Below are 13079 nucleotides of genomic sequence, written 5' to 3'. Positions count from 1 at the left end.
TCGAAAATAATTTGTCTGTATACACGCTAAAGGCGAGTGGTATAATAGCTTAACCCAAGCTATAAATATTCTGCCAAATCCAAATTTCTCCAAAACACTAAATAAGTATACCCATTCCACTCTATCAAATGCCTTCTCCGCGTCCAAGGCGATAACAACCTCTGGACTTGGAGAATCACTCGGTGAATAAACCACATCAGCCAGTCGACGGATATTAAAAAAAGAATAGCGATTTTTAATAAAACCTGTTTGATCATCTGAAATTATCTTGGGAAGGGGACGTTCTAAACGACATGCAAGCACTTTAGCCAAAATTTTCACATCTACATTCAAAAGTGAGATAGGGCGATATGATCCACATTGAGTTGGGTCCTTGTCCTTTTTAAGAAGTAGTGAAATAGCTGCCTGTGAAAGAGAAGGGGGTAAGGAGCCATTCTCCAAAGATTCCTGAAACACTTCTAGAAGGACCGGTGTGAGCTTATCCTTAAATTTCTTATAAAATTCTATTGGATAACCATCAGGACCTGGGGACTTACCACTCTGCATAGCCATAATGGCATTATTAATCTCTTCCTGCCCAAGAGCCCGATCTAGGTTCTCCACTTCCTCTGGTTCAAGAGTTGGTATTTCCAATTTATCTAAAAAAGGTTCCATATTTGTTTTATCTGAGGGGAACTCTGAGGCATACAGAGAGGAATAAAAAGTTGCAAAGATGTTATTAATCTCTTCTGGATTGCTTGTCAAGTTCTGGTGCATGTCTCTTACCTGGGGAATAAGTCGTGATGCAGCTTGACGTTTCAACTGATGAGCCATAAGCCGGCTCGCCTTGTCACCATATTCATAATAGAGGCCACGTGTCTTAAGAATTAATTGTTCTGATAGGTTTGTAGATAGAAGATTAAACTTCGCTTGCAAATCAACCCGGCTTTTATATAATTCCGCAGTGGGTGCCTCAGAGTATTTTCTATCCAGGTCCCAAATAGATTTCAATAACACTTGCATTTCCTTCCTACGCTGTTTATTGGCATATGAAGTATAAGATATTATTTGACCCCTCAAGTAAGCTTTTAAAGTTTCCCAAAGTAAAGAGTACGATACCGACTCAGTTTTGTTAGTCTCGAAGAATGTGTCAATGTTAGCCGATATATAACTACAAAATTTCTCATTAGAAAGCAAAAGGGGGTTAAGTCTCCACAGAGGCCGTTCTCTAACGTTTAAAGAAAAACATAGGTCCAGTTTCACGGGCGAGTGATCAGATATAACTATAGCAGTGTATTCAATTTGTCTAATCATAGGTATCAAGGAATTATCTATAAAGAAATAGTCTAGCCTGGAATAGGAGTGGTGAACATGAGAGAAGAAAGAGAATTGCCTAACTGATGGATTCAAAAATCTCCAAGGATCCATTTAACCATTTTGTTGCATAAACATCGAGAAGGCCTTTGCCATACCAGAAAATGTTCCCCTAGGGCAAGACCTATCAAGCAGTGGGTCAGTAGCACAGTTCAAATCTCCGGAAAAGATTAGCTTATGTGTATTCAGGTTAGGTATTAATGACAAAACCTTATTTGCAAATTGGACATCGTCCCAATTAGGAGCATAAACATTTACCAAAATAACAGGTATCTGAAAGAGAGAGCCAGAGACTATAATAAAGTGACCATTAGGGTCACTGATTACATCAGATGGTGTGAACTGCATTCTTTTGGTGATTAATATTGCCACCCCCCTGGACCTACTATTAAATCTGGAATGAAAAACCTGACTAATCCATGCTTTACGATGTCTATTATGGTCCTCCACTCTTAAATGTGTCTCTTGTAGAAATAGTATATCTGCTTTTAATTGTTTCAGATGAGAGAAAACTTTAGCTCTTTTAACCGGACCATTGAGCCCCTTTACATTCCAAGAAATAAACCTCACAGGGTGGCCTCCACCAGCAGCACTCACGTTAACCATATCAAAAGGCACACAGGGCCTACAATCCAAAACAGTGCAAGGGTATAAGTTGCACACAATAACGCACAATGAAAAGCAAGTCTGATCAATCCGTAACACACAAAAGAATAAACTGCCATGGTAATCCCCCAAAACACTCCCCCCACCCCTTTACACAAACAACAAAAAAAAACAATTAACCCCTGAAACCTGGATCTACCTCCTCAATTGAGGATGATCGCAGGCAGTACCCAACAAAAAACTTCCAAGGCGTTCCCCATACAACCCAACTTTCAATCTAATCTAGGGTGGCTCCCCTCCTTAAAATTTATCCTATCACTTATACTACCTTTAATATAACATATAGGCTAAAGATGACACAGGTCAAGCTAAGCATTTAAAAACAAAAAAAAAACACACTGGGCAACTTAAACACCCGAGATATAAATCCCAAATATTTAAATTTTGCTGGTTGGAAGTTTTTGTTAATCAGTTTCGGCAGCATAGCAGTTCGACCCGATCGCGTTCCACAAATTAAACTGGAAAAAATGAACAAGGAAGTGGATTGTGAAAATTAACAGTTTGCTTCGGCATGAGACCTCTTCCATGCTGCACGAATAGCCTAAAAAAAAAAGTCATTGCTCTTCTCGTTCTTCTTCTCCCCAGCGCGAATGGTAAAACTCTTTGGCCGCCTCTGGTGTATCGAAATAATGCTTTTTACCTTCATGCATGACCCGGAGCTGGGCAGGATACAAGAGGCCAAACCTGACCCCTTTCCCGTAAAGCAGGGATTTCACCTTCTTGAAAGCTGTTCGTTTTTTACCCAGCTCCGCACTAAAATCTTCATAAAAAGACACGCGGTGTCCGCGGAAATACAGCTCCTGCTTCCGTCTGTTGATGACGCGTTGCTTATCTTGAAAGGAGTGAAAGCAAACCAGGAACATTCTTGGTCTCATTTGCTTGGCTCCAGAGACACCGGATGGTTTACGTCTGACTCGGTGAGCACGTGAAAGTACAAGAGGACTTGGGAAAAAATCTGTCCCCAGCACTTCGTCAAAAAACTCGGTCATAAATTTAACAGGGTCCGAACCTTCCAAATTTTCAGGAATGCCGACCACTCTCAAATTGGATCTCCGCGACCGATTTTCGAGGTCATCTAGCTTTCCCTTCAGAACTGCGTTTTCGCTCTGCAACGCTGCAATGGCGGCTTCGGCACTCACCAGTTGGTCACTGTAATCATTCAGGCCGTCTTCAACCCCACGAATGCGTTCGTCGTGTGTCTCGTAAGCAGACATAATTTGTTCTATGGTAGCAGTCACTGGTGATAAAGCATCTTCAAGTTCTCTTTTTAGGGCAGAATGCACCGCTTGCGTCATGTCAGTAATAAGTACTAAACGAAGCCTCTCCAAGTTGTCGGGTAGCGCAGGTCCGGGTCCAGCTCCAGCAGCGTGCAACGGCGCCATTACTGTAACATCCGCCTTCTTGCTCGAGGCTTCGCTATCTTTTTCCCCAGTTTTACTTCGAAGGTACATTCTACTTGCCATTTCAATGTCCAGCTATGTCCCGCGTTGTTCACAATGGTAAATATCCAGTTATCTCGAGCATACGGCAAAGATAAACAGGTAGATTTTCAATAAAAATCGGGAGCCACACTCACACGCACCGACTCACTCCATACTCGACTCCGGAAGTCCGTTTCCTAAGTTTTACCCCCTAATTTTATACATTTGCTCTGGCAGTTCTTTGTTTGATTTGGCCACCTGTTTGGTGCCTTTTGCAAGTGCAAACATCCTTGTTTAACTTCATTTTCAGATCGTAATGTAACCACTGATGGATCATGAATTAGAACCTCCATTTGTGGATCCATCCTAACTCAGCCTTGGTGTAGCCTTATCAAATTTTCCAGCTGAAAATGTTATTCTTTAAGCCCCGCTGTCTATTTCCCAACTTGCACCCATTTCTATTCATCCTGTGTGCGATGACCTACTGTGGCTTCCAATCTGGCAGTGCCTTGGTCTTGATATTCTCATCCTTGTCCCTCATTGGCTGCACCCTTCTCTATCTTTGTAAACTGCACCTATTCTTTCACCTTTAAATTTCTGCAAACTTAAGTATTTCGTCCTTCGTTGTCCCCAGTCTTTATCTCTGTATCCTTAGTTCACGTGCCTTCATAACTTAGACCCCACTTTCTAGGGCCTTCCGTTGGTCAGGGTTAACCATGGCTGTTGCAACCCAGATGTCCTTGTGATATGCAAGCCAAAGTAACACGGTAAGGAGAGCAAGCTGTTGCCCATGTAGCAGGCTCCCCTTCTCCATGCAGCTGATGAACCCAAAGAATAGCAGAGACCCAATATAGTTAGGCATCAGCAGTGTTGCAGGACCATAAGACCTTCAGGAGTTGCCTGTCAGCATTGAAGTCAACGTAGGACTGCCTTCGGGACTCCAGCTCCAAAGTTTTACTTGGGGGTTACTCCTGAAGCCTTGCCCAGGAGTGAGTACAGCTGCAAGGCAGCAGAGATTTGAGATTGGAGATTTCTTTCTCCTAAATGAACTGTCAAATGTGACTGACAAGCCCCATCTGCCTGAAGCTACTGGTTTTAAGGCACCAGTAACCCACCTTTGCCTCCTCTCCTGTCAGTAGAAACGGTTTCAACAAGCTTAGTAGCTAAGCTGCATGTGAAGGCCAAGAGCTGGACTTAGTTGTCAGAGGCTATTTGAGACGCATGCATTGGGAGTATTTATCAGGCAGTGGGATCTTATCTGAACTACCACCCTCGGCTATAACAACCTTAAGGAACCAAGTTCTAGAATACTCTTCTAAGTTGGTCACTGGTACTGATAATCTGTTTGTGTAGATCAGTGCCCAATTTTGTCTCACTGATGCTAACCCACAAATTAGGAGCAAGAGTAGATCGTAACTGCTCCTTAGTCTAGTTCACTAATAAAAAGGATCGTGATGAAGGGTCTTGGCCCAAAATGTCGAATCCATGGATGCTGCCTAACCTGCTGAGTTCTTGCTTTTGCTGTGTGTTGCTCTGGACTTTCAACATCAGCAGAGTCTCTTGTATTTTTAAAATCATGTTTCATTTTTCCACTCTCCATCCCTTCATTCTGTTTGTGTCCAGCTATTCATCACTATATTGAATATGTTCAACGTCTGAGCATTTACAGCTCCCTATTAAAGTATTTTCCCCTGTTAATGTTGCTACCCAGAAACAAGTTCCCGTACTTTTCTGATGGTCTTTGTATACTTTTTACAGGTTTGTACAATGTTAACTTCTATTTATTGATCACTATTATTGTTTCTAGTTGGCAACACTGAGCTGATGAATTGAAAATCTGCTGAACTGTTGGATTGTACTGCTTCTGAATTGTACATGGCTTTAAGGAGTATTGTAGCAATGTGACTCCATTTGTGTCAGGACTGATTTGCAAGTGAGCGGTTATCTGTTTCAATTTGGGTTTTAAAAAAGTTGGGTTCCTTTTTATTCCCGGTGTCAGGTAAGTTTCTAAGTGGGATTCTTATTTTCTTCAGAGTGACCCTTTTTTTTTGAGCACACATCAAGTCAGCCAGTGAGAGGCGCCTGTTGCCTGTGGGTTGTGAAGCAGAGAATACAAGGATTCTGTTACGTGGTCTGCACACTTCACCACAAAGCAGCTTGCTACAGCCCGTGCACTTCCATTACAAATTATTACAAACACATTTTCAAATCGTGCATAAAGTCATCACAAAGCACGCATTGACTCGTTGCTCCTAACACGAAAACATTACCTTTTTAACTAATATACTTTTTGACAACATTTTAAAAAAAACTTTGCTTAAATCATGATGATAGATGATTTGACGGGGAAAGCCTCAGGATGAGGTCTAAGCCTCGGCTGTTGACTGGGAATTTTTATGTTGGGTTCTTCAGGGCATATTGGAACCAGCTCAGGGACACCACATGTGGAAGCTGCACATCCACCATATGGATCCCTATGTGTTACAGTCATGAATTGTTACAGCATGTAACAAGACATGAGTTTTACATACAATTTCCAAAATATCCTAACACCAGAATGGAACAAAAAACATCATCCACTCATCAGCAGAGACAACATTGAGCTCCCGGTGAATCAGACTTCGTGGAGTGGGAGCTATCAATGGTCCATCCTCTGCAGTGGCTCCTTATAATTCAACCTACCCTGTTTGTGAGCTGGTGAAAGGATGATAAGACCATAAAAGTTAAGAGCAGAATTAGGCCATTCAGCCCATCAAGTGTGCTTTGCCATTCCATCATGGCTGATCCCCGATCCCACTCAACCAGATACACCTGCCTTGTCACCATATCCTTTGATACCCTGACCAATCAGGAAACTATCAAATTTCACTTCAAATATATCCACTGACTTGGCCTCCACTGCAGTCTGTGGCAGAGCATTTCACAGATTCTGGCTAAAAAAAAATCCTCCTTGCCTCTGTTCTAAAAGGTTGCCTCTCAATTTTGAGGCTGTGCCCTCTAGATACTCCCACCATAGGACACATCGTCTCCACATCCACCTTATCTAGTCCTTTCATTTGGTAAGTTTCCATGAGATTCCTCCCACCCTGCATTCTTCTAAATTCCAGTGAGTACAGGCCCAAAGCTGCCAAACACTCCTTGTATGTTAACCCCTTCTTTCCAGGAATCATCCTCGTGAACCTCCTCTGAACTTTTTCCAATGACAACATATCCTTTCTAAGATATATGGCCCAAAACTGTTGACAATACTCCAAGTGCAGCCTGACTAGTGTCCTAGAAAGCCTCAGCATTATTTCCTTGCTTTTGAATTCTATTCCCCTTGAAATAAATGCCAACACTGCTTTTGCCTTTTGGGCCTCAGACTCAACCTGTTGGTTAATTTTCTGGGAGTCTTGCACGAGGGCTCCTAAGTCCCTCTGCACCTTTGATGTTTGAACCTTCTCCCCATTTAGATAATAGTCTGCACTATTATTCATTTTGCCAAAATGCATTCTCATATATTTGCCAACACTATATTCCACGTGCCACTTTTTTGCTCATTCTTCCAGTTTCAGAATCGGGTTTATTATCACCGGCATGTGGTGTGAAATTTGTTAACTTGGCAACAGTTCAATGCAAGACATAATATAGAAGAGAAAAAAATCAATATAATAATAAATAAGTAGATCAATTATAGTACACGTATATTGAATAGATTAAAAAAGTTTAAAAAACAGAAATACTATATATTTTTTTAAAAAGTGAGATAGTGTCCAAGGGTTCAATATCCATTTAGGAATTTGATGGCAGAGGGGAAGAAGCTGTTCCTGAATCGCCTTCAGGCTTCTGTACCTCCTACCTGATGGTAACAATGAGAAAAGGCAAGCCCTAGGTGGTGGCAGTCCTTAATAATGGATGCTGCCTTTCTGAGACACCACTCCCTGAAGATTTCCTGGGTACTTTGTAGACTGGTACCCAAGATGGGCCGACTAGATTTACAACCCTCTGCAGCTTCTTCCAGTCCTGTGTAGTAGTAGCTTCCTTCACCGCCCTCCCCACCACCCCAATACCAGGCAGTCAGGTAGCCTGTCAGAATGTTCTCCACGGTACATCTATAGAAGTTTTTGAGTGTATTTGTTGACATGTGAAGTCTCTTTAAACTCCTAATGAAGTATAGCCACTGTCTTGCCTTCTTTATAACTACATTGATATGTTGGGACCAGGTTAAATCCTCAGAGATCTTGACACACAGGAACTTGAAGCTGCTCACCCTCTCCACTTCTGATCCCTCTGAGGATTGGTATGTGTTCCTCAGTTGTATGATGCTGCAAGCTGAATTAAAATACCTTTGTAGCCCCCCCCGGCCACCCTCAGGGTCGCTTGGCTCGCTGTCGTCTAGGGAAACAGCCTCGGCCCCGCCAAACTGGATAATTCATTTGTGTGGACGCTGTGTGAGGTACCCCACCCCGCCCAAATAACAGACAATACACCAGATACGATTAAATGATTTACAGTTTACAGCCACTCGCCTCGCCTCATAGTCCCCCCAGGCGAATCCAAGCTCGAGGCGGTTCATCCACATACGTCAAAACTCCACACACACCTTCACTTCTCCCATGGTCTTCCTCTTGCCCCGCGGGAAGGATGCAGGGGCTCCGGATATGCCCTTGGGCATCTTTTCGGATCGGAAGAATCCTAGGGAACTAGTAACGGCCGTCTTCGGCTTAACAGCCGCACTCCTCAGGATCTGGCAACATCCACCCCTCAGATGCAGCACATTAAACCACATCGCATCATCCCCACACATGCTGCCTTCATCTTTCACGTTGCTAGGGTCCAGTTGCCGCGACCTCTCTCTCACTGAGGTGTCTTCAGTGGTCATCTCCCCTCCCTCGTGGTAGTTCGGAGCATCTACTAAGAGGGTCTCACCCTCAGCTACTTTCCCCAAGCCGTACCACCGCTGGGTCTCGTTTAAATTCGGTACTGGCTCAAGGCTGCTACACGCGCTCTCAGAAGCAACTTGACACGCTGGGTGCCCAGAAAATGCCTCCATGACTTCCAGGGTCATTAACCAATCATCGTCTTCTGGATAACTACTGCCACTAGTACCCAAAGTCTCCAGTCAAGGGTAAATGCTTCAGACACCGGTTGTAAAACAAACTGTACAACAACTTGATCTGTGCCCCGGGGTCGAGGATAGCTTTAGCATCGCTTCCCTCTATCCATAGCGACACCCTGGGGCGTGGCCCCTCTAAGCCTTCAGGAATAGGGTCTTTTCCTTTCGGAAGTTCATCGGTACATTGCTGGGAACCTGCTTCCCCAGAGACCCCAAGCCGTTCCCCCACTGGGCCTCCACTAAGTTTCCCGACACCTCTCTGATCAGCTGAACAACTGATCCCCTGAAATGATCCCCCTGGCACTGCAAGCAATTTAGCCGCCCTCCTAGCCAGAGAAGACACACTGAAAACTTTCCCCCCTCTTTCAAATAACTGACAGCTGTCTCTACGGTGTAAGTGAGCCTGACAGTTCTAACACCGTCACTAGCCCGCCTACTCAAACTTTCAACCAATCCCTGTCGCTCTCCCTCAACCGAGCTCTGCCACTCATCTAACGACTGCGAGATATGCTCCGCCCACGTCTCACACATCTCCGCCCCTCTTGAGGTGGACACTATCCCAAGTGCCGGGTGGAGCCTGCCAGAGCTAGAACATTTATTCGCAGACCCTACCTCCAAATCAGACCACTCTTTCTTCTCTCTCCCAACCGCATGGACAGCCCCGAGTGTCACCTCCAATTCGTCAGTGCTAGTCTGAACTCGAACAAAGACCTCACCCACCACGCATACAGCAATCACCAGCAAATAACCCACAGAGACACACATTACAGATTTAAACAGGGCACCCACACAGCATACCAGCAGACTCAGTCCCGGACGAACCCCCACAATGTAGCCCCCCCCCCCCCGGCCACCCTCAGGGTCGCTCGGCTTGCTGTCGTCTGGGGAAACAGCCTCGGCCCCGCCAAACTGGATAATTCGTTTGTGTGGATGCTGTGTGAGGTACCCCACCCCACCCAAATAACAGACAATACACCAGATACGATTAAATGATTTACAGTTTATAGATATTACTGGAACTATATAATTAATAGAGAATAAAATATAAAAGGAAAATAAAAGGCGCCACACTTATCAAAGTTCAATCTCTTCGTGCACAAAACAGTTGGAGCTCAAGGACCTTCTTCTTCACCCTGCGACCCCTCGGACCACCTCGACCGGCCGCCTGGGACCATCAACGGTGGTCGACCAGACGCTCCACACGAGTCTGTCTCCGTCTCCTCGCTGAATGCCCTCCTCGGGGTCCAACCCCATTAGCGGACATCACAGCACCTCGTCCATCCTCTGTCTCGCTCTCCCTCCTTCTGCCCCAAAACCCCGTGCATACAGTATCTTCAAATAAACCAAAAAAGTAACAACTATCCCAATTGGTTAATAATGTATTTCTTATCACACTCTAAACGAAAACAAGCTGCTAGCGCAAACTTACTCAGCGTTTAACACAACAAAGCCGCATTCCCCAGATTAACATAACAAAGATGCCATTTTAATTAGCCTCCGCAGTAACATAAAAGTCGAAACCCCCTTACACCTTTTATTCTATTTCACTGGAAAGACTCATTCTTCAGTTACAGTAAGCCTGGTATTGCTGAGAGATGAGTAAATGTATGCCATCAGACTCCTTTTCCTGACTGGGGGAAAAAAAAACTAATATAACCAATACATTTCCATTATTAAGGACCCCCATCACCCAGGACATGCCCTCTTCCTCATTGTTACCATCAGGAAGGAGGTACAGAAGCCTGAAGGCACACACTCAGTGATTCAGGAACAGCTTCTTCCCCTCTGCCATCCGATTTCTAAATGGACATCGAACCCATGAATACTACCTCACTACCTTTTTCATTTCTGCTTTTTTTGCACTACTTATATTAACTTGCCTAATAAATATTACTGTATACTGTAATTCAGTTTTTCTCTATATTATGTATTTCATTGTTCTGCTGCTGTAAAGTTAATGAATTTCATGACGTATGCCGGTGATATTAAATCTGATTTTCTGAACTTACAGAGAAATACCCCCAAATCACTTGTATTAAATAGAATATTTTACAACTTCAGGACTGTGACTAAAATTTCAAACATTCTCTATTTCTTGCACAGTCCTAATGGAGGGAGATGCAATAAAAGGGGGCAAGTGATTTGAAGGTAAATGCACCAGCGAAGAATCACATGCTTGTCTTTGCGGTGCTCACCTATGAGAACAAATAGGTTTAAGTTACCAGCTGAAAGATGACACCTGCAACAATGCTGCAATTGTTGAGATTACACTGGAGGGTACTCCAATATTGTGTACTTGCACCTATGATTTTTTAACCCCAAAATGACAGAGTAACCAACTGAGTCACAGCTGACACCAGGCACTTAACAAGTAATGTCACTTGGCTAAAAATATGCAAGAGGATTAGCAGTCTAATAAATTCTCTGCCTCTGTATGTCTGATTTACTGTTTCAGATTTTTGAATGGTGGTATTTTCGGAAATACGGCACGTCCTTCATTGAGCAGGTCTCTGTGAGCCATTTGCGGCCACTTCTTGGCGCAGTGGATAATAACACGCCTACAATCAATTTTACTGCCAGCAATGGAGAAGCTGAGTCGAATAGGCAAAATGTTTCAGGTAAATTCTTGATTATTTTTGTGCAGCAAAGAACAGTTTTATAAATTGAAAAGAATCTGAGCCTGATACAGGAAATACCCTTACAATATCACCTTCTATTGGAATCTCAAAAGGAAAATCCTGCATTGGGAATGCCATAATGGAATTATATCACTTTACTAAGAATGTTGTTTTTGTATCATTCCTATATGTTGGGAAAGCTATTGTAGAATCATCCTGTTTATTGGGAATTTCATTATGAAATCATCCCTGAATGTTGGGAGTACCAGCATAGAATTGTCTATATGTTACAACCTCTGACAGGTTTATATTAATAAATCTAGTTAAAATCATTCTCCTGACTCCTTAATGAAAATCGAGTACAGATTCTCGACCCACTATAATAATCTGCTGCATTAAGAGCCCTTAGAAAAAGTATTTTGTAGTTTATAGTAGGTCTTTTATTATAAAATAGCCCCCAGTGCTTTGGTCCTGGATATAATTTGAGTCTCTTAAGCATGCTAAAAGGTTGTTGTACATTGATTTGTTCCATGTGCTGCATGAGACTGTTAATCAACGGACCCCGGAACAGCACATTTTTCAACTGCAATTTTGTCCGTTTACCCATACATGTAAATTTTAACATAGAACATGAGGTAATTCCCTCTTCTCTATATGCTATAAAAAGAGTTGGATATTATGAGAAGCTGCTGAACCCCAGCACTTCATTTAATAGGATCATTATCTCACATGCTGCTGTTGCAGGAGAGTACTTTGATGTAGGATATTAGGATAGCTGGGAAGAGGAGATGCTTGGAAATCCAGAGCTATGGCAGCACATTTGCAGGTGAGAAGGAACAATTGGCAGAGTGCATTGCTTTGTGGAAATACAGTGGGAAAGGCACGAGTGGAGCAAGATGAATTGCATCACAGCACTGCTCGTGTAGTATTGCAAATAGATAAGTTTGGCAAATGTGTGTCTCTAGCCCCACCAGTCTGATTCACTGTTAACTGTCTTTTCAGTTATATGGTATGAAAAAGGAAACAAAAGTCATGTTTAGCCTCTAATTCCCTTCTTAACACTTTAAATAAATGTCCATAGATTGAGGACTGGTTGGACATGGACACAAGAGATTCTGCAGGCACTGGAAATCCAGAGCAACACACACAAAATGCTCGAGGAACTCAGCAGGTCAGGCAGCCTCTATGGAAATGAATAAACAGTCGATGTTTTGGCTGAGACACTTCTTCAAGACTGGAAAGGAAGGAGGAAGATGCCAGAGTAAGAAGGTGAAGGGAGGATTGCCAGGAGGTGATTGGTGAAGCCAGGTGGGATGGAAAGGTAAAGAGCTGGAGATGAAGGAATCTGATAGGAGGGTGGACTGTTTGTTGCCAAAGGCACCTGTGGAGGCCAAGTCATTTGGGTATATTTAAGGCAGAGGTTGATAGATTCTCGATTAGTCAGAGCTGAAAGGATACACGGAGAAGGCAGGAAATTGAGGCTGAGTAAGAAAGTGGATCAGCCATGATGAAATGGCAAAGCAGTATTGATGGGCCACATGGCCTAATTCTGCTGCTATATCTTGTGGTCTTGTAGGCAATGGGAGGAGGGAAGGAGGGCACCGGGGAAGGTGATAGGCAGGAGGAAAAGAGCTAAGAGACCAGAGTGTAGACTAGAAGAAGAAGGAAGGATGAGGAAAAAGAACTACCAAAAGGAGAAATTGATGCTTATTATCATCAATGGAATATGAGGTGTTGTTCCTCCACCCTGAGAGTGGCCTTGTCGTGGCAAAAGAGGAGACCATGGAACAACGTGTTGGAACTGGAATTGGATAGGAATTAAAATGGTTGCCCACTGGGAAATTCCACTTTTGGCAGATAGAGCGATCTTGATGTGAGGCTCACTATATTTTAATGTATATATCTAAGCATTAATCTGCTTTTGAG

General features: G+C 43.3%; 1 protein-coding gene across 2 annotated transcripts in view; it reads left to right on the top strand.

Annotated features, from left to right (window-relative positions):
- Positions 1-13079, top strand: part of LOC134355474 (suppressor of tumorigenicity 7 protein homolog) — a 142444-nt gene that overhangs the window by 51914 nt on the left and 77451 nt on the right. For both annotated transcript variants that reach the window (XM_063065408.1, XM_063065409.1), the window contains exon 3: positions 10991-11153. In XM_063065408.1, coding sequence (XP_062921478.1) covers positions 10991-11153 — 163 coding nt within the window. The remainder of the gene's footprint in view (positions 1-10990; positions 11154-13079) is intronic.

The sequence above is a fragment of the Mobula hypostoma genome, chromosome 13, assembly GCF_963921235.1.
Source record: "Mobula hypostoma chromosome 13, sMobHyp1.1, whole genome shotgun sequence".
Taxonomy (NCBI): Eukaryota; Metazoa; Chordata; class Chondrichthyes; order Myliobatiformes; family Myliobatidae; genus Mobula; species Mobula hypostoma.
This window is presented reverse-complemented; position numbering and strand designations above follow the sequence as displayed.